General features: G+C 56.3%; 1 protein-coding gene across 10 annotated transcripts; it reads right to left on the bottom strand.

Annotated features, from left to right (window-relative positions):
- Positions 1-430: 430 nt before the first annotated feature.
- Positions 431-26,593, bottom strand: SIRAL2 (SIR2 antiphage like 2). Of its 10 annotated transcripts, none has more exons than XM_060656103.3 (9): positions 26,571-26,593; positions 14,941-14,996; positions 13,923-14,175; positions 10,738-10,959; positions 8,978-9,106; positions 7,410-7,695; positions 5,708-5,740; positions 4,829-4,912; positions 431-1,650 (listed from the first exon to the last, which is right to left on the bottom strand). In XM_060656103.3, exons 2-9 carry the CDS (start codon positions 14,985-14,987, stop codon positions 1,631-1,633), a joined length of 1,074 nt encoding a protein of 357 aa, XP_060512086.1. In that variant the 5' UTR covers positions 14,988-14,996; positions 26,571-26,593; the 3' UTR covers positions 431-1,630. The 10 variants fall into 10 exon arrangements, with proteins under 10 accessions (XP_060512086.1, XP_060512084.1, XP_060512077.1 ...); XM_060656101.3 differs by having other exon boundaries at positions 13,923-14,178; positions 26,571-26,589; XM_060656094.3 differs by lacking the exon at positions 26,571-26,593 and adding an exon at positions 25,214-25,459 and having other exon boundaries at positions 13,923-14,178.
- Positions 26,594-27,054: the final 461 nt, after the last annotated feature.

The raw sequence follows: 27,054 nt of genomic DNA, 5'->3' as shown, positions 1-27,054 counted from the left end.
AGGGAGCCAGCCGGCGAGCCACCAACAAGCGAGACATGCTCCAGGTGCCTCTAGCAGACCAATGACGTTGGAACCAGCGTGCGTTTGAATTCGCTCGGTGGACAGCCGACCCGACTGCAGAGGCCGCCCGTCACGGCGACAAGGCCTCACGGCCTGGAGCATGGCGCACAGCTGGCCCAACCTCTCCTCTTCCGCGTCCCTTTCCATGCTGGTCGTTCTGGCCTGCCCTGAGTCCAACCAACTTTCAGACGCAGACATTCGCCTCTGGTTGCACTTGGGAAACGTCTAAAAACCAACAAATTACAATCTCTGCTTTTTAGAAGATTTAAACACAAGCAGTCACTTCTCAGCTGAGTGATAAGTCAAGGCCAAAGTTCTCATTAAATCCACTACCCCCAGCTTTGTCGTAACTAAAGCCGAGCACACGTAGTCGAGGTTAAAATTTTATTTATGACCAGAGTAACATAAAAGATTTTTCATGCTTCAAAAAGAGAAAAAAAGTGTCTCAAGCAGGTCTCTGGCTTATCTCTCACTCGCAACATGTTCCAACCTTATGTTTCTTGTTCTTAACTTTCTCTGTACCGGGGTGGGGGGCAGCGCCATCAATGGGGAGCGTCATGGAATTTGGCAAGGACCGCACATCCGAAATAGGCAGCCTCTGGGAGGAAAGCAAGCAGGGTCCCAGGGTCACCGCCATGGCCACCGTCAGGTGTGAGCCCTGCCCCCAGCGTGGCGCTCTCCCGCCTGCATGAACCCCAAGGCCCCTGACAAGGTCTGCCCGCCTCATTCCGGGCAAACCCCAAACGGGCCCTGGGGAGACACTTCTAAGAGATAAGAACAGAAAGGCTGGACCTTCCCCCATAGTATAAAGACTCTGAAAACGTGGGATTTCTATTCTAACTAAAAGCTGCAAACTTGGTCTCGCGCTCCACTGGTCATTTCTCAGGCGCCCGTCGCGACACCAACTTGTGCGGCGCCGAGCTGCGCTCGTGCAAAGGCCCTGGGGCTCCGGGGCTCCGCGGCCAGTTGGGCCCTGCCGCTCCTTGGAGCCGAAGTCACCAAAATTAGGGAATTCCAAAGCGACCCCACTCAGCTGGCCTTTCCTCTTCAACACCGACCACTCTCACAGCAGCAGGCTCGGTGCCTCAAACAAGCACCCACTCGTTCTTTCCTAGCGAACAACGCAACCACCGTACTTTGAATTTTTTTCTACAGTAACATGTTTCCACGTAAAAATCGTAAGTTTAAGTGTCTTTTTTTTTTTTTCCTCTTTGGCAACTACTGTTGCTTGGACAGTCCTCACCCTCCCCTTTTTACTAGAAAAACCACCTTGACGAAGGGGGCCCGTCGGGCAGAAGCCAGGAGTCCGGTCTCCCTCCCACCACGCCAGTCCCTGAGGTAGCCGTCCGTCGGGGCCCGTGTGAGGCTCTACCTCCCGAACGCGCGAACCACACGGTGGAACTTGCAGCCGGCCTCCGAGGCGCCCGCGCGGCTCTCCCGGGGTGTAGGACGGTTTTGAAGCGAGAGATGCCACGCGGAGTTCTCTGAACGTTCCTCGTTGCTTGGGTTACGGCACTGCGGTTACACAAGGCTGGTCTTCAAGTGGCAGGTTTTGGCGGTTTTAAAGATTTCAAGACCCTCCGGCATCGTCTGTTGCGACAAAACAAAGGAAGACCCAGACGTTAAGATTCAGCTCGGAGGAGCCTCCGCGACGGGACGTTGGCGTCCCACACCGTTCGGTTTTCCGCACACGCTGAAGACTTTGACACAGTGGCTGCTGTCTAGAAACGGCGTCGTGACCCGTACGCGCCATCGGGAACAAAGTAAAACCGCGCTAGGTTTGCAAAGACCGACGGGAATCTCCACCCATGGAAACGGGCGCCTTTCCCTTCCCGGAGGGCTTCCTCTGAGCACCACTCATGGCCGCCTGGGGAGCAGCGGGTGCCGGCACGCGGGGCCCGTCTGCTGATCCTGTGAAGTCCGCCGGGCGGTGAGCCCGGCCACCAGCCACACGGCCTGCCACCCAGGGGAGGCCCTGGACGGGAGAACTGCACGCGCGCGGCAGTGGCAGCAGAAACACCACCGGCAGAGAATGACCAGAAGATCTGCCTTCTTAAGTATCATAGGCGACGGAGGAGCCCCAGACAGACAGGAGGAAAACGGAGGAGACAGACGAGCGGAAACCACCACCTGTCCTGGAGGAAACAGGTCAACGCTAATTTCGTCGTTTCCCTCGCTGTCTGGTTACAAATGTCCCCACTAGCGGAATTCACAACCCAAATATTTGCCAAAAGACTTCAGAGGAACTGCTCCTGGAATGGCATCCTCTCTCTACAGGAAAGTGTGTTGAAGCTATAGAAAATCGGCCGAAGGACCTGGACGCCCGCCCCTTCGGCGTCCATCCAACCGGTATGAACGAGACCACAGCCTCCCGTCTCCCCTTGTCACCAGCCCTACTCCGGTGATGACACTCTGCACGGAGCCCCATTTTTAAAACTACTTCATTTTGGGGCGCCTGGTGGCTCAGTCGGTTAAGCATCCAACTTCAGCTCAGGTCATGATCTCACAGCTTGTGAGTTCCAGCCCCGCGTCAGGCTCTGTGCTGACAGCTCAGAGCCTGGAGCCTGCTTGGGTTCTGTGTCCCTCTTTCTTTCCACCCCACCCCTGCTCATGCTCTGTCTCTGTCTCCAAAATAAATAAAAACATTAAATAAATAAATCAAATAAAACTGCTTCCTTTTACTAAGCGTTCTCCGCATTCACCGTGAATCTTTGCACCTGTGCCAGGCCGCTTCGACAGCACAAGCTCCCCACGATGTAGAAGAGGAAGATACTCTAACGGCAGCCCCACCGAGGGGTAACTTCTAGGTGCTGAGTAAATAGGTAAACTGACGAGTTACTTGCTTCATAGGCCTAGAAATTCTCAGTGGATTATTACATGTTTAGGAGCACTTTGCTTCGGTTTTCTTATGTAAAGCAAAAAAAATAAACTGTTATTTGAAAATCTTCAATCCCAATGTTGTCAGGAATGGAGTCAGACAACCAGGGAAGCCTCTGGTATCCCTCAAGATTTGTAAAGATCACGGTCTTGGGGGGAGAGGAGGAAAGATGCCACGAAAGAGAGTAAATCAGAACACAGAAGAGCTCCCAGAAATCAACAGTAGTACTCTCAAAATAAAAACGGAACCCAGAGACTAGGACACGATTTTGAGAATCTCCCAGAAAGTTTCTGAACAGCTGAACACAAAATGAACAGGAAGACATCGGAGAAAACGCAGGACCTCGGAACGCAATCCAGCAGGCCCGGCCAGCATGAATTTGAGGACAAGGGAACACAGCAGAAAGACATAATCAGGGAAACCAGAGATTATCCCTGGGCTGGAAACACAGGAAAAAAAACTGAGCAACATATATAAAAAAGAGCTCCACCTAAATTCGTGAAATTTCTGAACAGGAGGAAAAAGAAGATCCTGAAAGCTTCCAGAAAGGCAGGCAACAGATCACCTACAAACCACTGAGAACTGGGTTGGCAACAGACGGTCTCCAACAGGAAACATGGACCCTTGAGACGGTGGGTTTCCCAGCAGAATCCCACACCCCGGCCGTGAGTGGAGTATGAGGACCCCCGAGGGCCGGGGTGCCCCCCCCACCCCACGGGGCTGTGAGCGCCCCCTGAGGAGGTCCTGGCCAGACGGCCAGGGCAGGAATACAGGTCTTTGCAACAGTGGCCTAGGAAGCGAGAGAGCTCCCACGCGGCAAGTGTGCACAGCCCAGAGCCGGGCAGAAGGCCGAATGTCACGGGAAGGGAGGGGCCCTATGACAGACGATGATCCATTGGAAAATAACGTGGGCCGCCCGGGGGGCTCCGTCGCTTAAGCGTCTGACTCTCGATTTCAGCTCAGGTCATGATCTCACGGTTTGTGAGTTCGAGGCCCACGTCGGGTTCTGTGCTGACTGTGGACCCTGCTTGGGATTCTCTCTCTCCCCCTGTCTTTCTGTCCTTCCCCAGCTCTGGCTCTCTCTCTCTCAAAATAAATAAATAAACTTAAAAAAAAAAAATACTGCAAAACATTATTTTTTGGACAAGGGCAAAGAGAAATCTAAAAATTCCTCAAAACTAAAAAGCACCGACACGCAACAAGCAAAAAAGCACATTTGCCCTCGATACTGACAACATCCCGCCGCTGACACTGGTCCCGTTAACACAGCACCGGGGTTGGCTGCTCAGCCAGGAAAAAAACGTCTGCGTCGTTTTAATCAAGTAATCGCTTTTGTTTTCCACCTTTTAAACTCTACCGCCTATAGACAGACCGAAGGGCACAATTCGTGCTATGACCTTGGCAACCAGCAGGGGCCGGTTCGGGAGTCAGAGCCGGCACGTGGGCAACTAGAGGTGATGCGCCGACGCCTGGAGGCAGGCGTGAGGGCGCCACGTCTCCTCTCCCGGAGCCACGGACGTTGTCCGCTTAAATCAACAGTTTATGTAACTCCCTGTCGGTGACACGGGGAACAAAAGACAGATGACCTGAAGTGGTTTTCCCTGCGGACCGAGGGACAGAAGGCAGGACGGTGGTCAGCCGGGGTGTGGCGGGTGGGGGACAGGCTCCCAGCGATGCTGCTTCTCGAAGCGGGTGTGACGGCACAGAGCGCTCACTGCGAGAAGCCTGGGCTGACCTCCCATGCGCTTCCTCGAGCACGTGCCGCTTTCAATGGACACACGTGTCCTCACCCCTCCCGCCCACGGCAAGGGGCCTCATGACCAGACAAAACACAGGGGCCGCCAACAGCTGTGTGTGGCCAAGCGGCCGCTGCACGGAAAGCACACGTACCTGCATCGGACCGTCGGGGCCTCTTTGAATCTTCAATCCCGTTCTCTTCCAGCTTTCTCTTCGCGCAGTCCTGACACGCATTACCTACGAGGTGAAAGTTTTTAATCTGTTTTAGAATCCACCCTTCAAGGGCTAATAAATCGGATTTTACTGAAACAATAGCCAAATAACCCCTGCCATGCCCCACGGGTTGCGCTTTCTTCCAAAGAAAGGGACGGATCTGAAAGTCACGTTTAAGTGGGAAAGGGTCTAACGAAGGCGTCCTTTCACAGGGAAACGAGGCAGGAATGGAAAGCGGAGGGGCCGAGCCAGGCGGGCGGGGCACCAGGGCCGCACAGACCGGCCCCTTCTCCCCCACCAGCCCACCTCTGTGCACAGCCCGGTGCCCAGTCCGCCCACAGGAGGACGCTGGCCGCCACCCGGCCCGGCTCTGTCTTGCGAATTCGTAACCGGCCACAGCGGGCCTGGCAGCGAGAAGCTGCACCTTTCCAACAAGCAGCAAGCAGAAAAACTGATCTGAAAGCTCAGAACCTTGGCGATGGACACTTCTGAGGGGGCCGGGCCAGACCTGCTACACCTTAGACGGAGTCTTGTCTGGTCGCCCTGCCACTCTCACTTGTAAGACGGGAAATTATTCTCGGGTGCCAGCACATGACCCGTGTTTGAGCTGCGCCTCCCTGCTGGGGGGACGCGTTTTTAACCCCCGCGCTGTGGCAGAGACCCTCGTGAGGGCGGGGCTGGCCATCACCTCTGGGGGGGCCGTTTCAATACAGGCTAAGTATTTACTACGAGAAACACTTGGTGATTCTGCAACAGCAGCAGCGAGCTAGCAGCACATGTAGGCAAAGAATGGGCTGGCAGAAATCAAGATCTGTTTACCCAACAGCGTGGTGCTGTCCACTCGGTCAGCATCTGGAGAAGAAAGAAAAGAGTCAGCAGAACTGAGACGTCACGTGCCCTTCGTCCTCATCCTCAGGGCAGCGGCAGGGACGGCGGCAAGGGCTGCTCGGAGAGGCAGCGCGACAAGGGGACCTGAACGCCAGCTCCGGTGTGCCGTGGGGCCCCGGGCCGGGAGCGCCCCTCCTTGCCTCCTCCCAGCCTCCTCCCAGGGTTACCGTGAGGACCAAGGGGCTCCACGTGTGGCATGTCTGGGCCAGCCTGGCACATGGGGAGGCAGGTACGGTACCCGCGGTCACTATCACGACTGTCCTTGCCAGGACACCACCCTCTCCGGTCAAGAGAGATAATTCGCGAAGGTAAGCACAAACGTCCTGAAGGACACGGTCACAGATTCCGGGTCCAAAAGAGCTTTTGGCCCTGACAGCTCGTCGGATGCACCCGGGGTCATGGAAGGTGGTCTAGCGGGGACAGGCAGGCACGGGGGCTCGCCCCAGGAGCCCGAGCTCACTCGGGTTTCGTGAGCCCCGGTCCTCGGGGCAGCCGTGCGTGCAGAGGCGGGGGAGGCCGTGGGGAGGGGCAGGATGAGGCCGCGCGGGCCTGCCTGGGACACACCGGATCCAGCTCCGGCTCCGAAATCTCTGGGCGTTCACCGGGCAAGTGATTCGCCTCTAAGCTGGCCTCGCCATCTATCAAATCATCTGTTTCGTGGCCCCGGGTCCTGTGACCGAACACGAAGGTGGAGAAGGTAAAACTGACGGCGGTGTGGGGCCCCGTGAGGGTCCGTCCCCGCTGCTCCTCGGGCTACGACACGGACCACTGCCCTCGACGTAAAGCCAACTATCCGCTAGGACGAGCGGGGAAAGACGGAGCTGTCGGGACCATGTACGCATCCGGTCGGCCGCAATCTTGGCCTTCCAGGTCACAGCGGCCACGTGCAGCCGTCCACGTGGTCGACCCAAGTCCCCTGCCCGGGGGGAGTGGGGGGAGGTTCTGGCTGCAATTAAATGGCAGCCAGTAAAGACCGCTCCACGCCCACCATCATCCGTGTTTGACGTCCCCGACCTCAAAGCCATCAACTGCCCTTCTGACAGGCTGACCCACTTAAAAGCTGCTCAGTTACCCTGGTCCTTCCTGGGCGGGTCAACAACTCCCCCCCCCCCCCAGCCGGGCCAGGAATCACCTACGAGGGTGTGCTGCACGCGGCAGAACGGGGAAAAGATGTTATTTGCGAAAAGAAAAGTCTTCGTGAAATCATCTCGTGTCTCTGCGGTTCTAAGTCGTGAGCTGCAGCGACACGGTGAGAATAAATGAGGTCTCTGCACTTTTTGGGGTTTCGGCATCTCAACGGCTGCGGCCGGCTGGGCAGTTTGCTCTCCTGGCTAAGGGCCTCGGCGGGGACATAGCCGGCCATCGGAAACGGGAGTACACGGGGGCTCCTGCACGCACAGCACTAAACGCTAAGGCTCCGCTTGCAGACGTTACCATCAGACCACTCGCCCCAGCCTCCGATTGGTTAACGGACACACGGACCCTTTTAAAACGTGGCTGGAGGGCCGGTCAACGTAAGGGTGTGTAAAACTACATCTCCACTTCGTCTCGCGGTACATACGTTCTATCCCCAAGAAAGGAAAATCAGAAAGAACCCCATCGCTTTACGCCCGGAAGGGGGAACGGCCCGTACCTGGGCTGCGCTGCCTGCAGATCTGAGAGGCGAGGTCCTGCACGTATCCGGGAAAATAGTCAAAACAGTCCCCGTACGACACGACCTTGATCCCGTGCAGAAGCATGTCCGCTTGATGCTTGAAGAAGTGGTCCTCGTCCTCCTTGAGCACCAGCATGTAGTGCTCCAGCTCCACCTTGTTGGGCACCGAGTAGAGGAAGAGAGCCTGGAAGATCTGGTCCCGCAGGGTCTCTCCGCAGCCCACGAACAGGAAGGACTTGGTGCGGTACAGGTTCTGGAGCACCTCCTGCGGAGAAACCAGCCGAGAGACAGGGACGCTCGTCCGCAAGACGGCGAGGTCCCGGCCCGGCCGCGCGCCTGTGCCTTTAGAACGTCGCTCGGCAACAGGCCGTCCCCACCAGCCACACCGTCCCCAGTGTGAGAGGCGAGCCGTTCGCGTCAACGCGGCGTGGCGCGTGAGCAAACTGAGGCCTGAGCCGCGCGCACACTCCCTGCTCGGCACCCGCGGGAGCCCCTTCCTCTCCAAGCCGGGGTCACGGATCCAGGTCCCAGTCGACGTCCAGCGTAGACGTGCCTTAAAGTAAGGAGAGTCTGACGCCCACCCACCACCCACCTTGTGGTGCAGTCCCTCCAGTCAAATCTCCTGGAATTAAGTACAATTTTAAATTCTCGAAACGGGAACTGAGGACGTTCCATTCGTTTCTGTCCAGAACTGTGTTATGTATGACGGTCTGGAATCAACGTGTCTCCGTGGCTCACAGACGGGAACGGGGGTGCCGCGGTCAGAACTGGGTTTCTGGGAGTGAGAGCAGAGAGCTGAGGAGGGGGGAGACCAAGGACAGGGACCCCAGGGAGCGGGCCAGAGGGGGCCGCCAGGACTCTGCGCGGTCACTCGGGCGTGCGGCAGGAAGTTGCCCCTTCAGACGCCCGACACCCCAGGGGGAGGTCCGGTGTCCACCCAGGCGTCCTCACAGCATTACCGACGCAGCTGAGGGGCATCAGCCCGGCCACCCGTCTGGCCACACCTGGGCCGCGGGCCGGGATCGGCACGAGGACCACGGCGCCCGACCCCGAGCTTGCCGGTGACTCCGTGAGAATACTGTGGTTTGTAAGTGCTCTAACTAAAAGAGTTTATAGAAAGCTGAAAAGCAGCTTTTCCACACTTCGTTCTGTCCAGGATATCAAAAAAGCCTCACAGGGAAGGAATGAAGTGTAAAACAAGGTTTTGAAAGCTAGAGAGAATGCCAAGCGGAGAAAGGAGAGGGGAGGCCTGAAAGAATGCAGAAAAGCACCACGTGAGGTCGGGACGAGAGGCCGGAGACAACCGGCGCGGATCACGCCGAAGAGATTCACCTGCGTCCCCGAGCGGCCAGGCCGCACCGCACGAGGACCGGGCACCCGTTCAACGCGCCAGCCCCGGGAGACAGAGCTGAGAACAGCGCCAGCTGTGTGGACAGAGGGGCAGGAGTATGCCTGGAGGCCAGGAACCCGCTCGGACTGCCAGCAAGCAGCCAGCGGCCACCAAGTCCCAAGGGGCGCAAGCAGTGCCTGAGGAAGGGGGGCCGTACCATGACTTCCGGGTCTTGAGTAACATCTTTGTACCCCGACGGATCCAGGACCATCCCGCAGGGATCGGTGTACAAGCCGTGAATGTGGAGAACTCCGTACTTGATGTGCCCTCTCGCCCACTGAAGGACCTGTGGGACAGCAAGCCAGGACAGAGGGGAGAAAGCTATTATTTAAAGGAGGCAGAAGAGGAAGACATCTACGCCGGACTCGCGGGTTTTCAACCGTTCCTTGGAAAGAGCGAGAGAAATACTTCACTTTGTAATCGCACCTTTAAAGCCTAAGAGGAACCGGGCTATTGTGCCACTTGAGTCCTGTCGGACCAAGAACTGCTTTACAGCCGGCTTTCAGCACGTGAGATGCCAGCTACCTGCCGAGACCGGTTCCTTGAGGGGGATGAAGGGGACTTTCGCTTCTGAGTGACACGTTCTATTTTAGTCACTGCCGTGGACGTGTCGTCTGAACGCCCAGAAAAACACATGTGTGGACCCATAACTTATCAAACAGCCCTGGACTGACTTCACCTCAAGATCTAGAACAAGGCCCTTGAAAAGCTGCACATCACACACACTCCATTTTGTCTTCACGCCAGGGCCACCGTCACATTGGCGGGCAGGCCTGGCACCACCAGACACACAGCAGGAGCCCAACTCTGTGGGCACCGGGCGGGAGGTGGGCCGGCCGGCACTTCTGCCACAGGCCCTTTGCACTTGATTTCCAGGGATGTGATTTACAACAGCAGCAGCCAGAGAGCCTCGCAGATGGGACCGCGTGGCTGGGGTGCGGCGAGCAGGCGCTCTGTCACGTGTCACAAAGAGCTCAGGGGAGGGCGTGGCCCCACCGTGCGGACCGTGCCGGCACACGCTTTCGCCACATTCCGCGGGGGAGGGTGCAAGGAGCAGCCCTCAACGTCAAGGCGCGATCTCTACGCGCTTCGGCTTCCTGGGCGCATGAGCTGGATAACCCAGCAGCGGCATTAGTAATGACACAACATCTTTAAGCAAACACACAAAGACACAAACATTTCACAAAAGAAATACAGTCAACAAAATGAAACCAGGATCGACCTTAGCGACAAGAGAAACAGAAACGTACACTGTTCACCGATTTCCACCTCAACGGGAGAAATGCGTTTTGTTTTGTTTTCTGGTGACACGTGTGACAAGATGTGGGACACGCGTGCTCTCTGACGCGGCTGGTGGGGGCAGGAACTGGCTATCTTCCGGGAAGCAACCTGGTGATTCACATCATCTGTCTAAAATACTCTGCCCTCTGACCCTGCCGCTCTTCTGAGATTTTACCCTAAAGAAGTCACCAGAAAGACACACAAGTGTAAACATCTTGACGGTAGTGTTATTTGTACTTGTGCAAAGACGCTAATAATAACAGAGAAAGGATGGCAATTCTCGTTCAGTTCTCCCATCGCCCTGCCGTTTGTAAGCTTTTAGAAACAGCTTCGTGATCAGTAAACATTCCAAGTACGGTATTAAGGGAAAAATATCAAGACGACAACGTCACGCACAGCATCACCCGATCCAGAACGAGGGGGAGGGGCTACCCAAACCACCGGCCCTCCTTCCCACAGGGCCTGCCACGCGCACACACGCACGTGAGCGGGACAAAGGCACAGAGGAAACGAGCAGGTGAGACAAGTCGTCGCCCTCCCGGTGTCGCGATCGCTAATGTGCTGCCGTGAAAAGGAGGGCTCGGTCGGCCTGCGGAGGGGGGAAGACACCCCCGCCCCCCACCCTGCAGCCCGCACCTTAGTCTTGTCCTTCAAGTCCAGGGACTCCATGGGCTTGCTCTGCTGCTGCCCGAAAATCTCCAGCAGGTTGTCGTAGTTGGTGGTGAGAACCATCGTGCCCCTGTCCATCAGGCTGAGGACGGACTGCAACACCAGCGGGTTCTGGATGTGGTGCTCCAGGTTGTCGAAGACCTCCATCAGGCAGTCCTGGAAGAAGTTGGGCTTGGTGTCACCTGTACGCTACAGAAAGGTGGGACAGAGTTACCAAAACATCCTCTCTCAGCAACTGAGCAGCTATGCAGCAACATTCTTTCTGGCTGCTGCTTTCAGAAAGAAAGGAAACCCCGACCTGATAGAGTTTCCTAAAACCCTGGAGGAGGCAGACGACGTACAAAACCTAAGTGGTACATCAGTGGCGGCCAACGTTACGGGAAAGTGAAGCAGAAAAGGGGGGACGGCGCTGCTGGGGGCCAAGGGCACTAGGAATGGGGACACTGGAGCACACGCCCTCTGGGAGTGGCCCAAGCAGAGGGAAGAGCGGACGCAAAGGCACTGAGGCAGCAACGGCAAAGGTGGGTCCGAGGGTGATCCGGGGCCCTGGCGGGTAAGGGTGGGCAGGTGAGGTGACCGGGCACCAGATCACGTGGGGCTTTGCGGACTGCAGATTTCCCTGTGAGGAGCTGCAGAGGTGCTGGTTTTCTGTTTCTCGGTGCCACAGCATCTTCAAGTTAGGCGGAGGACAGTAAGGCACATGCTGCTGGGTGGTTCACTGGGACGGGAAGGAGATCCGGCCTCTGGATGGGGCACCAAAGGTCCCCTTCGGCCTTGACCGGAGCCACTTCCGTGTGCAGCGACGGGGGCAAAGCCCGGCTCAAGAGGAGGGCGGGGGAGCCGCAAACACACACAAGCTGAGAGGGGCCGCGGGGGAGTGGGGCTGGGGGGCAGCCAGGGGGGCGCGGGGGTCAGGCGGCAGCGTGCACTCGGGAAGGCTGAGCCTCCCGGCCACCCCCACCGCACACGACACGACACGCACCGGCCCGCCCTCAGTTCTGTCCATCAGAAGCCACCTCTGTCCCGGTGCAGGTCCCAGGTCCCAAGACCCCAGGACGGCGCTCGACCCCCTTTTCTGACATTCTCGACTCCTTCCCCGACCCCAAAAACCCTTCCCCTGTTCCCGTGGGCCCGTCATCGGTAAATTCCCACACGTTCACCTACTTCTGTGAGCGTCCGCCTCCTGGTGCCACTGAAAACCGGCCCGGCCCTGGGGGCGCAGGGGTGGACCCAGCTCCCCATCAAGTCTCTCTGGCTGTACTTCTGGGCCAGTTCCTGCCGGTTCCTTCAGCCACTCAGCTGACCCTCGAAGCACCTCCCTCCCTCCCCTCCACCGACCGCGTCCCATCTCCGCCACCAGCCTGCTGTCACATCCTGAGCCTCACCACCACCAAGAGCCCGGCCCTTTCAGAACCTCTGGCCGGGCCTCCCCTGGCGCCTGCTCACCCTGCCAGCACCCCGGCGCCCAGGGCCACCCCGAAGCCAGCAGGACCCGCCCACCACCGAATCGGCTCCCGCGGACCCGCCCCCCTGGCCACCCACCTTCTCCCAGGAGGCAGCTTACATTCCGTGATCTATCACCGCAACTACGCCCCTGACCAAGCTTTCAACCTCACTGCCCCTCCCGTCCTTTGCCAGGATTTCCTGGCAATTTGGAAAAACTCGCCACTTACCCCATAGCTGTTCTCAACCTGCTGACCATGGCTGAGGAAACACAACCGTTCCGGCTGGCCTCACCTTAACTCCTGTCTTACGAAGTTTAAAAAAGCACAGAAGTAAAGAGAAGAGTAGAGTAAGGCTCCATCTGTGCGGGAGCTCCAAGTGTCTGCCTCGTGGCCTCTCAACAAATGAACCACCTCTCACGGCACGCGGCCCCGCACCACCTGCCCCGCGACACTACTCTGTCCACTGACTCGTCCCCGTCCATCTCAGCAACCCCGTCTGCAAAGGCCCAGACAGCAACTGCTTCAGGCTCTGTGGGCCTCAGTCTCTGTGACAACTACCCGACCCTGCGCCTGAGCGTGAGAGCAGCCGTGGACAATACGCAAACGATCGGCGTGGCTGGGCACCGGCAACTTCATTTACAAGACAGGCAGCGGGCCAGGCCTGGCCCCACGTCCCAGCTGCCCCGAGCCAACAGAACACGTCCCCCAGGACAGCTGCCCAGCCGAAACACGTCCCAGACGCTGGAGACCCAGGCCGGCGCGACGAGAACACAGGCGGTAGATGCGGCTCCCACGTCAGGCAGGGGTGAGGCGGGAGCCCTCCCCGCTCCCCTCCTGCCCTGCCGGACAGGCACATGTTGGCAGAGGAACAAAACAAGGCCCGGGGGCCCCGGCCCTGGCAAACCAGCATGCTGTCCCGGGGCTGCCTGCCCGACTTCCACGTGAGGGGCACAAATGTGACCACATCAAGTCAGTAGTTGGGGGCACAGCGGCCTAAACTCTCCCGGTCTCCCCAATGACCCTGCAGACATCCTCTCATGCTTTCTGTGCAGCGTCTCCAACACCCTACCCGCCCCCACCCCCCGCAACGCTCAGATGACGGCTGTGCTCTAATAAACCCAGAAGTAACCAGAAGAAACCCGCCCCTGGCCCCTTCCACCCCGTGTAGCTTCCCAGCGTCCCTGCCTGTCCACGGCGGCTGCCTCACGGCGGACCCCCACCCCCGTGCCGGCACCCCCGACTCGAGGGGACCGCTCTTCCTCTCCACCAGATCACGTCCCCCTGCGGACAAAGACGCTCTAGCTTCCCCCATCTGAAAATGTTTTCGGGAACCACCTGTCCTCCGAAGCTACGCGGCTGGCCTGCTTAAACCAAAACCACACCTCCAGGATACCCGTCTGCTAAATGGGCGTGAAACCAAGGTTCGTCCCCAGTGTGGCATGACACCCCAGTCACCACGTCTCGTATCCCGGCTCCACTCAGCACGGGCTCTTTCAGGAGCCCCGCAGTGCGCCCGCATCACCGCTGTCGGAAGGGACGGTTCAGGTTCTAAAGGACACGAACACGGTGGCTCGTCAGCCCGGCCCGGCCGAGAACAGAACGCGACGCGGGCTCGTGCAAGCGTTCGCATCGGCTCCGCCCTCTGCAGCCCCGTCCGGAAGCAAGCGACCCAGGGAGACCCGAAGCGGCCCTCTGAAACAGACTTACAGGCGACATCTTCCGGATCAGGTCGTGGGCGACGACCAGCAGGTCCCGGTCCTTCATCACCTTCCTGCGGAACTCCGCGACGTCCCCGGGGTGAAGCACCTCGAGCTGCTCGGCGGCCTCGATGACGGCCTCGATGCAGCTCCGCCACGAGCAGAGGGCGCGGATTCCCGGGGCCACCGCGGCGCTGACGCCCGTCCCGATGACCAGGAGCAGCTCCTGGGGCTGCTTCCGGATGAGGCTTTTTAAAAACTTTCTGCTTAAAAACAAGGGAAAGAGAGCGCGAAAGTCACCCTGGAAGTACCACAGTCAGAGGGAACATGACATCCAGGAACACCTGCGGGGCTCAGGTCAAACACGGTCACCCCCCTACTTTCCACTGCCGGAAGAGAGGCCCTGCCCATCGTGCTGTGCTGTGGGTTTATCTCACGCGCTCTGCCCTCCGTCCACAAAGGAGCTGGGGCCGGCTGTGCCTTGGTCGTCACGAGTCCCCCTGGAGGGCAGCGCGTATTTAAGTCATCTACACACGGGAACAACACGCTGGCAATTTTAACTCTTGACGCTGCTGGGAGCTCGGAAAGACCAACCGCGATGACAGAATGATCCTGCTGGCGGCGACAGGTAAGATAATCCCCGGCCCAAACCAGGTTTCTGCCGCTTATCCATCGCGACCCACCCCAGGCTGACACCTCCTTAACCCGACACCACTTAACGCCCGTAACCCGCGGTCCACTGAGCCAGAGAAGCATGGCACTCCCAGTCTCCTCCCAGTCTCCGACGTGACCCCGGGTTCCCGTGTTGCTTGGTCTGGAGACCAGGTTATAGTCACTTCCTCGGGCAAAGAGAGAACTGCCTTCTGGAACAGTTCTTATGTTGAAGCAAAGGATGGCTACACAGCCCGAGCATCCCTCCTGACACCACGTTCTCCTTGCACTTTCCCTGTGCGGGGGCTAAACACCAGCTCAGGAGACCCGTGATAGGTGCTCTACACCTGCATGAAGGTGTAGCTGACTTTATTTACCTGGATTTCTGTTCACTTCTGTTTGTGGTCTTTTCCACTGGATCCATCTGTAAATCCTAGAGAGAAAAATAAGTCAGCTGTGCCTTCTATTTCCCAGATCAAAGTTCTCTCATTAAGACTCTGGAAGAGTGAAAGCTAGAATTCAAATCAAAGGTCCTGGATCTTTGTTAAATCACAATACCTAAAAAATGCCATATACAAAAAACATACATCCAGAATGCTTCCCAAGCCACCGTTCCCACGTCTGTGTGACCAACCAGGCCAGGCGGAGGCTCAGATTCAGACTCTCCGAAGCTCTACTCTGGACAGAAAGGGAAGGGAAAGTAACGTGTGCCCAGCGCAGACGGCACGGCGGGTCCGTGAGAGGACTCGACTCCAGAGGGCTTCCCGTGGGCACGCGCACAAACGACTGGTCATGGGAGGAAGGATGGCAAGTTGCCCACCAGAGCAAAGCCAGGGGGACGACATCTCCAGGGCGCGGAGCCCTCCTGCAGCCAGGCTGAAATCTAGTCCAAAGATACAAACTAAGTAAAAGGTCGATTCTTAGCTTCTGTAAAACAAGCATCTTAAGCCAGCTAGGTCTCTACAGCCAAACTATCTCCACAGTCTACGAATTTTACAGAATCACTTTCCCCCAATTCCAGAACTAATACTTCTGTAGATAAGGAAATATACAGAAAAATCAAGTTTATAAAGCCCATTACTCTGCTACCTATGGGCAAGAACTATTAGGAACATCTGTACATTTCCCTCAAGACAGTTTACATTTTTCCCATCACTTGAGTCCAAAGGTCATACCCTACTTTTTTTTCCATGCGTTATAATAAAAGCATTTTCCTTTCCTTATTAAAAACATTCAGAACTAGGGGCGCCTGGGTGGCTCAGTCGGTTAAGCGTCTGACTTCGGCTCAGGTCACGATCTCACAGTTTGTGAGTTCAAGCCCCGCGTCGGGCTCTGTGCTGATGGCTCGGAGCCTGGAGCCTGCTTCGATTCTGTGTTTCCCTCTCCCTCTGCCTCTCCCCTGCTCACACTCTGTCTCTATCTCTCAAAAATAAATAAACGTTAAAAAAAATTTTTTTTTTAATTCAGAACTAGAAGTGTAATAGCTACATACACAAAATTCTACCTTATTAATATGCCATCATTTATTTTATCTAAAATCCCAAGGCAGGACATTACTACAGCACCTGGACAACCATCTTTGTGCACAAAGATTTTTATCTATTTTGGAATTATTTATTTAGGAGAGATTCCTGAGAAGTACAATTGCTGAGTTAAAGTATAAACACCGTAAAACATCTCAGCATGCACTGACAAACAACCTTTCAGAAAAGTGGTCAGCAAATATGGAAAAGCCTGGTTTCTCATATCCTAACCTGCACTGACTGGAAACCACCTTTTTACATGTGTAGTCTTTTTTTTCTTTTAATCTCAATTAGAATCAGGTCACCAAAAATAATTTCCCAGGGTAAGTAAACAAGGCTTAATAGGTCTATAAGCATTAGATTGTAGAGCTAAATGGCATCCTCAGAATATGCCCTGACAACGCAGATACACCCGTGTGCAGGCGTGGATGCGTCTCTCAGCCCCGCCCCGCCCCAGGGAAGGGGCTCAATGCTTCGATCGACCTCCGGATGGTGTCTGTGACCTTCGCTCGAATGTTAAGAAAGCACAGCCCGCAGGCAAGAGGAATCCTGCACAGAGGCCTGAGATCTACCCAAAGGGGAAGGCTGGCAAAGTTCGGGCTGGCTCTCGTCCCCTCCCTCCATCCTCCCCACTAGAAAGTTCCGATCAAAGCCATCAAGTCCAATCTTTTTTTTTTTTTTTTTAACCTACTAGATATTTTCTACGGAAGGTAACAAATGTTGGGGCTTTCCACCATATTAAGTAACCCTGGACCCCAGCCCTGAGATATCAATAACTATTCACCAATCGTCAGTTTTAACAACTATAAAACGTGAATTCTTGCCGACCAAGTTTTGAAAGTTCGAGGCTGTCTCCCGTGAAACGTGCTTGGATGTTCAAACTGTGGAGTCAAACAGCACGGGCTCCGACCTGCCAGTGAGGTAGCTCTTTAACCTCCTGCTTCAGGAAGGAACTTGAGGCTCGGTCCTACTCAATCATATTTGAAAAGTTAACGTGAGGGGCGCCTAGGTGGCTCAGTCAGTTAGGGTCCGACTTCGGCTCAGGCCATGATCTCACAGTCGGTGAGTTCGAGCCCCACATCGGGCTCTGCGCTGACAGCTCAGAGCCTGGAGTCTGCTTCAGATTCTGTGTCTCCCTCTCTCTCTGCCCCTCCCCCATTTATGCTCTGCTTCTCTCCGTCTCAAATAAACATTAAAAAAAACTAAAAAAAAAAAAAAAAGAAAAGAAAAGTTAACGTGAGATGCTTATCGGTTGACCAGTCCAGCTGCCTCCCCCCCTCCCCCCCAAAATAACACACATCGCTTTGAAATAGTTACTCCTGGGGAGGAGCCTTTCACCTCGGCCTTCTCTACGCAACATTTTAGAATATTTCTTAAACAGTCACTGGTCAACCAAAGACTTCAGAAATGCCTCAAACTGTTTCCATGGTAAAAACCTTCCTTCCACATGTCTGCCGTTCTCCCAACTTCTGTTCAACTGCTTGTGATTCGCCACACAGGCAGGACCTTAGTTACAAACTGGAAATCTAAAAATTGCATTGACGCACCTGTCAAAAAGTATGAACGATTTAAACTTTGGCAGGCTCGACAGAACTCCGAAATTATGTGATTTCAAAGTTTGCCAAAGGAACTCATCCGGCAAGTACTGAACGCTTACATAACAGATGAGAGCCTGCCCTGCCGTGCGGTTTGTTGCTGGATTAAGCGCTCAAACCTCTCTCTGCCTGAGCTCGATGAAGGTCAGAAGCCAGCTCCTTAGACAGCACTTCAGACCGAGTCACGGGCTCCAACTGCAATGGCCAGATGTGCCTCGAGACAGAGACACTGCTGTGCACCTTTAAGAATCCAAGGAGCCAGCAGGGGAAGCACTCAATTATATTAAAACTCAACCCAAGAACCGTGAAGATGAACCGCACAGCTGCCCATATTTAGACATCTACGGTTCGTTCGAACACTGCACGCTACAGACACTACCTCATTTCCTGTCCTTTCAGCAGAATCATCAGCAGAGCCAAATCTCACCATAACCCAGAAAGTACCCCCAAAGCGCTCCTTCTTCTTAAACCAAGGGCCGAGTAGGAGATTTCCAAGGCAATTAGCGCCAGATCCTAGAAGTTTCAGCAGGACGCAGGGCAGGCCGCTGGCAGTCTGTTCCCATCCCCGACACCATTCTGCTAAGCCAATCAGATTCTAGACAACAGTAACAAAAGCCTTCAGAGACCTTTTAGAAGCTGCATCTTTTGGTTTCCTTGGTGACCATGTCGTCACCAGTGTGCAGGCCCAGAGCAACCCGGTTTTTTTTTTTTTTCTTCAAGGACCTATCAGCATTTTCTGAAAGTGGAATCAGGCCCCAACACACATCTGTATAAGCAGTTCTCGTCCTTTTTCTCTAAAACCATGAATAAAAGTCTTAACAGGATGTTTTCTGCTTAAAATTTGAGATCATGAGGGGCGCCTGGGTGGCTCAGTCAGTTGAGTGTCCGACTTCGGCTCAGGTCATGATCTCACGGTCCGTGGGTTCGAGCCCCGCGTCGGGCTCTGTGCTGACAGCTCAGAGCCTGGAGCCTGCTTCAGATTCTGTGTCTCCCTCTCTCTCTGCCCCTCCCCTGCTCATGGCTCTGTCTCTCTCTGTCTCAAAAATGAATAAAAACATTAAAAAAAAATTTTTTTTTTAATTTGAGATCATGCATAGTTTATGAACTAACTTTAGAGTAACCAGAGACTGTCCTACTCTTTGAACCCCCAGCATCCAGCACGAAATAAATGCTCATCAAACGGAGTCCAACGCAAAAAAGAATAAACTACGACCACGGTCTTGGTGATCATGGCTAGCGAAACAAGGCCCCCTCCCAGCTCCCTAACCCCACGGTGCCAGACTGTGAAGGCCCTTCCCCTACCATCCTGCTTCCTGATAACCACGCCCGTGGACGGTCCCCTCACTTACTAACTCTGGACCTCATCATCATGTGACTTCTTTGACCAATGGGATATGGGCAGCCAGCAAAAGTTTGAGGGGCACTTTGACACTGGAACCAGCCCCCTTGGAACTTGGAACTCGGGCCTTGTCAAGTGCAGTCCAGCCTTCTGGGAGGGTGAACAGCCACCAGGGGAGAGCTGAGGTACACCATGTGACAACCCAGCACCACCCCCGACCCAACACAGAAGAGGCTACCCGGGGCCACTCAGTGCCAGTCAAGCAGCCAGATCAGCACAAGGGCAGGGGTGACGCCCGGGAGGCCAGCCAACGACCTGCCGGAGCAGGCCCAGACGCCGAGCTGCAGAACCGACCCTAGTTTGGAGCGCCCATCACCACCACTGTTTTCCACCGCCACGAAGAGCACAGAGACGGGAAAGGAAGGAGACCAAAGCGTCAAGAGAACGGATCAACGAGTGCTTGGATCTGGAGTACTGAGGCGGAGGGAGAAAACGTTGGTCGGGAATGGTCTTTATTGCGTTAGCACAACAAAAACCTTAAACTGAAACTAATTACTTTCTATTACAAATTACAGCACGAACCACGAATTAGTCTGTGGGATCAACAAACGTCCTTAGACAAACCCCTTCGTTTCTTTCTGTAAGTGAATTATATGGGTTTTGAGCGACCCAGGGGAGTGGGGAGAGCTCTCAAGTCGTACAGCCCTTGATCACAGGCAAGAGACGTGTACTCAACACATATTCCCTTCACACAGCAGGGGAGGAGGTACTGCAAACATCCGCCAGAGCTTGCCCGTGCTGGCTTTCACCTCACCTCTAGTCCATCCGGAGGGCGACGGAATGAGATGCTCCCAGAAGGTGTGCCCAAGTGTTGACACCGGCCATCGTGACTACAGATGACTGGATTCCCACAAAGGCCCAGCCACAGGGCGGCCCTCCGTACAACATCCTATCAACGGTACAGCCACCACTGTTACAGAAGTAACCCACACGGAGAGATGTGTAAATGTGCTGCTCACAGGAGACAGACTCGGACGGAGCTCACCCTTGAACAGGTGGGGCACCAGCACCCCACGTGGTTGAAAATCCGCGTAGAACTTTTGAGTCCCCCAAAACTTAACTACCAACGGCAAGCGCCACAAGAGAGCACTTTTTACCGAGACACAAAATGTACAGAGAGATGGAATGCTCACGGGGAGATCGGTGCCCGTGGCATTTTAAGCAGATGCTGGCAGGACTTGAACTCACCACAACAGCGACCAGAGGTGGCTACAAAATAATGACAGTACAGTAGGACTACAGGTAATTTTATGCAGTTTTAATAGTGCACTTCTACGTCTGTCGACATTTCTCTCCACGGAGAATGAAGTCACACACAGTCTGCCAGTTTTGATGAATTTTAACTCTTTAATGGACCTGTGTGTGCTTTATGGTAGTTAACTGATCAAATAAACTGGCATCTACAAATATTTTATGCATTCAGACATACCGAACTTGTTCTGAGTTCTTGTGACAGTTCTAGGCTATGTGGCTTGTCTGTGTTCTTTCAACTCACAGACTCACAACTCTAAAAAAAAATGTTCCAATATATTGACTGCAAACAAGCTGCAGGTAAATGGACTCAGAGTTCAAACGCGTGTGGTTCAAGGGTCAACTGTACAAGGATAAGTGCAATCCGTGGAACCAGCGTGAGTTCCTAAAGACTGGGATGTCCCACAAGGAGGCCAAAACCCACCTGTTGTACTCTGGCTGCACCAAGGCGGGTCTGAAAGCCCGGGAGCCCCAAAGCGAGCACTTCCCACAGCTCCCGGCACAGACACCCGTGGTTACCGCTGTCCTCTCCTACTCCGATGTGACTCCCACAGACCGCCTTCTTCAGGGCAGCCTGGCTTCCCATGCAGACTTGGGGGCGGGGGCACAGAAGCAGAAATCACCGGGTAAGAAGAGCCCAAGCTTTCAAGTACTGCGGACAGCCATGCTTCTAACCACAAATGAGTCACCTGGGGGTGAGAAATAAGCTGCCAGAGAATCGGATGAGCCGACGAGGTCACCTGATCCGGAAACAAGGTGCAAACGGGTAACAACCGAGCTTCCGGAACCGCAAAGAGAGGCCCGGACCCGAAACTACAACTCCCAACAGAAGGCAGCGCTGGAGGCACCACGGAGAAAACACCAGACCTGGAGTCGAGAAAACACCACCGCGTCCCAGCCGGGAGAGCTCTCTGCACCTCGGTTTCCAAATCTGTCACCTGGGAACCCACCACCCACACCAGCGGTTGGATTGTTGTGAAAACTCCAGGTGAGTCACACATCCGAAAAGGTTCTCACTCAACCCGAAAGGGGGCGCCGCTATCGGCCGGCTCACCTCCCCCAGCCTCGGGCAGCTTATTTCCGCGACACCACTGTGCCAGGGCGGGAGCACAACCATGCCCTAATTTGCCCACAGTGCAGCTTAAACTTCGTCCCAGCCATCCCTAATAGGGGATCTCCAGGACGAACTGTTTTTCTTCAATTTACAGAATACATGACACTTAATTTGAACCTCAATTTGAACACATGACACTTAACCCATCACTTTCTAAAGTTCAGTCAAAATGGGGCGCCTGGGGGGCTCAGTCGGTTAAGCGTCCGACTTCGGCTCAGGTCACGATCTCACGGTCCGTGAGTTTGAGCCCCGGGTCGGGCTCTGGGCTGATGGCTCAGAGCCTGGAGCCTGCTTCCGATTCTGTGTCTCCCTCTCTCTCTGCCCCTCCCCCGTTCATGCTCTGTCTCTGTCTCAAAAATAATAAAATAAACATTAAAAAAAAAAATTAAAGTTCAGTCAAAATCAATTACGACAGGGGAAAAAAAAAAATGCTTATTTTTACCAGTTATAAATGAACCACGCCTCCGGAGTTGCTTGGGCATAAACTGGGCAAAAATTCCCAAACCAAGAAAACAACAAAACCCCCCACCAATAAAAAACATAAAAGTCACAGTTTAGTCCAAAAACCACATTTGTTACTGACATTTTTTGTTCCCGTATGAGATTCAGGGGAAAGTACCAAGCACTTTGCATGCATTTTCTCACTTAATCCTCCCAATAACCCCTTGAAGTAGCTATTTTTCTTACATCTCATCCGGCCAAGGCTGACATTAAACCCTTCTAAGAGGCCAGTCACCATGATGTTTTCTCCTAACACGAGTGTGGTCCAGAACAGCAAATATACGTGACATTTTGCCAGGCACCCTGCCAACTAATCACGTGTTGGCTGTTTGAGTTTGTCCATCATCAGATGAGACACGTCCAATTAACTCAAACAGATGTGCCACTTCATGATAAGCCAATAATGGTGAAGACACACCAGTACCAAGGCCAAGGGCAGGCCGAACCCCCAGCATGTCTCCAACTCAACAAAAAGAAGAGATGTTCTAGAAAGTCCACCTCTAATGAAATGCAACATTACGGAGGGATCTGAAAGGGACGGGATGCCAGATGCCCTCGTCTTAGAGAAGCGGAAATGGAGACTCAGAGGGAGTGACCTGGTGAAGGCCCCCCAAGGAGTCGGGGGCCCGCTCTGCACTCACCGCTGGTTCATGGCCCATAACTCTGCACTACCCTGGGCACCGCCTGCTCCACCGTGACCCCAAACCCCCATCTGAGGCACTCACTGCATCCGACGTACCTCTTCTTACCGCCAAATCTCCACAAATAACAAGCCACGGTGTTTCACTGACCGCCAGTTTCACCTGCTCACGTGACTCATTTTCCAGAAATGCTAAGAGAAGAGGCCACTATGAGGAAGATCTAAGAGGCAGCAGAGGCAGCGGCAGGCAAAACGAGCAGTTCACAACAGTTTGGTTTGGTCTACGCCACCGACCTCCACAGGGACGGGCAAGGAGGGCGGACTGGGGATCCAACACCGCCTCCCAGGACTTCCCTCTCCGGGCCAGGGGATGCTCCGGGCTCCTGGCAGGGAGGAAGCAGGGTGTAGCAGGGAGAGCCCGGCCTTCCAAGTTATGCAACCAGGTGCTGGTGGTCCTTCTTAACGCTAAGTTACTCGCTCTGAGTCTCTATCTCCGCCATCTGTAAGAAGAGGAATAATATCTCCCGTCTGCTAGCGTTGCTGGAAACATCAAAAGCGGTAACACTTAAAAGAACACAGCCGAGGGCCGCCTGGGTCGCTCAGCCGGTTAAGCGGCTGACTGCGGCTCAGGTCCTGATCTCACAGTTTTGTGGGATGGAGCCCCTCTCGGGCTCTGTGCTGACAGCACGGGGCCTGCTTGGGACTCTCTCTCTCTCCCTCCGCCCCTCCTCCACTCACACGCTGTCTCTTTCAAAATAAATAAATAAAGTTAAAGTTAAAAAAGGACAAAACCTCTCCTCCAGGAACTAGTAAGTTCCAAAGTCAGTTCCCGGGCAGAAAACTGTAGGCTCAGACAGGAAAGAGCTGAACGGCAGTCCTGGGGCTCTGGACTTGAGGAAGCAAGCCACGGTCCCCATTGTCACCACCCCGGCCCAGGACCCCTCTCTCATGTGCTCCCATGACCCGGCTTCCTCCAGACAACACCCACTCCCACCCCCCCCTGCAGCCAGTGGCTGTTCATAAACAGAAACCATCTCACTTCCCCCCTTAAACCCGTCAGCGGGCCTCGACTCCGACTCCGAACTTTCACCCTGACCCCCCTCGCCCGCCCCTTTCTTTGCCTCAAACCCCGCCCTCGGCCAAACTTGCCGGGTTCCCCCCTTCCGGTCTCCCCAGAATTCCCCTCCCTCCTCTCCACCCACCAAGTAAGTCCTCCCTTCCTTCAGCCCTGCGCTGCATCGCACTTGCTTGGGGTGACGGCAGAGGCAGTCAATCAGCAAAGGGCCAAGGGCATGAGCCTCAGGGAACGAAGCTGCATTCTCCCCACGTCAGAGTCCCACAGCACCCCGAGAACATCTTCATTACGGGAGGCAACACGTCTCCAGCCACCCCAGGATGGATCTCGGCTCCAGCCACACTTCTCATTTCCAAGATCGGCTGTGCCTCGTGGCAACACCCCTGTGCCTTTTCACACACTGTCCCCTTCCCCGGAACTGCTCTGGCAAGCTGCTGCGCAACCCCAACCTTCAAGAATCCGCTCACCTGTTACCCATCAGCCTTCCTCCCCTTCAACAAGCCCCCCAGAACGCCACTTCCTGAGAATCCGGCTCCCACCCCAGCTGGGCTCAGTGCCACTACGCTGGAAAAACTACCCACTTGCTCAGCCTCCCAACCCCCACCCCCACCCCTCCAGCGTGGGGCCCCGAGAGCAAGGACTCTGTCGTCTCCAGCTCCAGTGTCAATTCCTCCTAAAGATCAGGCCTTCAAGAGAAAAAGGACTCGTTCCACCAGTGAAAAGATTAAGCCAAGGAGACAACCTCAAAGGCTGACTTGCCCTAACCCCCTCACCGACGCAGCTCTACCTCCTTCCACCACATCAGCGCTGTTCTCTAGACTCTTCTGTGAGGCCATATGAGTCTCATCAAAGAGCATTAAAAGTTAAACACTGTCCCTGCCCTGGCCTCAATGCAACAGCAAACACAAATGATCCCGCGGGGGCTGAGGTCGCACCCCCTGCTCTGATACAGAGGCTCATCGGCTGACCTGTTACAGGCCCCCACTTCTTGGGTACTCGTGAATTCACAAACCCCAGCGAAGACTCACGGGTGCCCCTCGGGGTCCACGGACCTCAGGTTTGAGAAACCCAGCCTGGAGACCAGCCAAAGGGGGAGTGGACACTCGGGGCAGGTGGTAAAGAGAGAAGGGCAGGGGAGCAGCCCCGGGGTGGGGAGAGAGGGCACCGAGGGCCTGCGCGGCCCAGGGGGCTTCTCAGGAGCCCCGCGCACCGGGACGGTAACCTGGGGCGGGCTCAGGGGGTCCTCAGGCGATGTGGGGGGCGGTTTCCGGAACCGAAGAGTCCTCGGGGTGTCTGGAAGTCTAGGGGAAACCCTGAAGGGTCTCGGGTTGCGGGGTCCTCCAAGCGGCGGGGGCCAGAGGTGGCCCAGGGACTGCGACAGGGTCTCGGGGACCAGGGGTCCGGAGGGGCGCGGGCTGGCCCCCAGGGTGTCTCGGGAGGCTGGGGTCCCCAGGGGAAGGCTGGGAGGGGTCTCGGGGACCGAGGTGGGTCGGAGTTCCCGAAGGGGTTCTCGGCCCGGACCCCCCGGGGCCTGCCCGCCCGGTCCCCTCACCTGCCGGGCCGCCGCGCCGCTGGCCGGAGCTCGCGCTCCCGCCGCCGCCTCCCGCTCAGCGGTCGCCCTCGTCTCCGGCTCTCGCGGCGGCCGCGCGCTCCCCGCGCTGGGCGGGGCCGGAGGAGGGCGGCCCGCAGCCGGAGGGCTGCGCGCGCAGCCGGGGCGGGAGCCGGCGCCCGAGCCGGAGCCCGAGCGGACGCCGCGCGGCTCCCGGGGGCCGGCCGCGGCTCGGCCGCCAAGCCTTCCCCCGCACGCCCGCCCTAGCCGCGCGGAGGTTCCGCCCCGAAACCGCCGGCCCCGCCCCCGGAGCCACGCCCCCCCTCCTCGAGCTCTCCCGCGCAGGCGCAGAGGAGGGCGCGCACGGAGCTCGCGCCCGCGACCCGGCGTCCGCGCCGCCGCCCTGCCGGGGCTGGCTGCGCGTCCTCGCTTCTCGCATCTGCAAAATGGGCGCAGGCGCACTTTGCCGGGACGCGGCGAGCGTCTCTGTGAGCCCGGAAGCGCCGCTCGGCAGCCGCGCCCCGAAGCGCGTTCGCGCGCGGCTTGGGGGTTCCACACCCCGGACGCGTGCGCTGCGGATCCCAAATGCGCCACCTGGCCGGAGCCCCCTGCCCACCCGAAGCAGTCGGCCCCCCGCCCCAGCCCCAGCCCCGCGCTCTGCTCTTGCGGAGCCCTCCTCCGTCTCTGAAACCGCGCACGCCTGGTGTTTGCTGCCTCCCTGCCCGAGAGAACCGGGACCCTGCCTGCAGGACCCCCTGGGTCCCCAGCAGCTAGCACGGAGCCGGGCGGTCGGTGCCAGGCGTTTGTGAAGGCGCGAGTGCACCCCCACCCCCGCGCTCTCCCCTCATCAAGAAATGCCCTTCCCCAGGGTCTGACAGTTGGGTTCGGGTCCCCTTCGTGCCCCAGGGTCTGCGTCCGTAAAACGGGGTGCTTGAGCGAACTCATGATCACGCGTGGTTGCACTTGGCGCGGGAACACGCAGCTGGACTCGTCGCCTGGTCATCCTGTTATTCAAGTGGCTCCCTCCCCCCTTTCTCTGCCCCTGGAAATCTCCTTCCGCGAACAAGACCCAACTGGACCAAAAACCACTTCCTCTGCGCAGCCTGTCCGGCTCCGCTCTCCCTGCCCTGCCCAAGCCAGCCAGAGCTGATTCTTCCTTCCCTCCCTGGCATCTTTGTCCCTGCCTGGCGTTAATTGCTTGTTAACATCCCCCCAGCCCACCCGGGGAAGCTCATGCGTTTCAGCAGCCTGTGAACTTTGGGGGGGGGGGGGGGGGGGGTGCCCAGAGCACTGGTGGGGAACCGTGGCTTCGTCATAAACAAGGCAGAGGTGGGCTTCCTGGGTGGTGCCAGGCACTCACCTGAGCCTGCTGTATGCGTGCCTTCGTTCAGTCCTCAGAGCAACCCCTAAGAGGAAAGTGTGCGAGAGGCTCGGCTTCTCTCAAGTTGTGGAAAATTACTGAGAGGTAGTGCCACCTGGCTGCCTGGAGCATTGTCAGGGCAGATAAGGGACTGGCATGGCGCTGGTGGGCTGGTGTGTGTGTGTGTGTGTCACAGCACTCTGGGCACTGCGGGGTGTAATTGTCTGCGCCCTAGCCTCCACCCAGCCGGCTTGAGCGTGTCCTCGTGTGTGTTGAGCAAAGGAGTAAATATGGTTGTGGGTGAAACAGCAAGACTCAGCTCCCGGAGCCCAGGGACCAGGCGTGCTTGTGTGCGCGCGTGTTCGCTCCTGTTTATTGAGCACCTGCTAAGGGCCACATTCTAAACTCTCACGCACATCCTGCTTCGTCCACACAGTCACCAAATGCAGGCGGTATTCATCGTTCCCCTTTAACAGACTGAAAA

Source organism: Panthera onca, chromosome B4, assembly GCF_046562875.1.
Source record: "Panthera onca isolate mPanOnc1 chromosome B4, mPanOnc1 haplotype 2, whole genome shotgun sequence".
Taxonomy (NCBI): domain Eukaryota; kingdom Metazoa; phylum Chordata; class Mammalia; order Carnivora; family Felidae; genus Panthera; species Panthera onca.
The sequence above is the reverse complement of the archived record's forward strand: the minus strand, read 5'-3'. Positions and strand labels throughout refer to the sequence as shown.

Excerpts from the sequence above, each read along its gene's own strand:
- SIRAL2 (XM_060656098.3), bottom strand. The coding sequence starts at position 18,111 with ATGGTGAGATTTGGCTCTGCTGATGATTCTGCTGAAAGGACAGGAAAT. Across the intron at positions 14,179-14,940 it reads AGAAGTGAACAGAAATCCAG|CAGAAAGTTTTTAAAAAGCC; the intron begins GTAAATAAAGTC and ends CTTGTTTTTAAG. Across the intron at positions 7,696-8,977 it reads CTCAAGACCCGGAAGTCATG|GAGGTGCTCCAGAACCTGTA; the intron begins GTACGGCCCCCC and ends GTTTCTCCGCAG.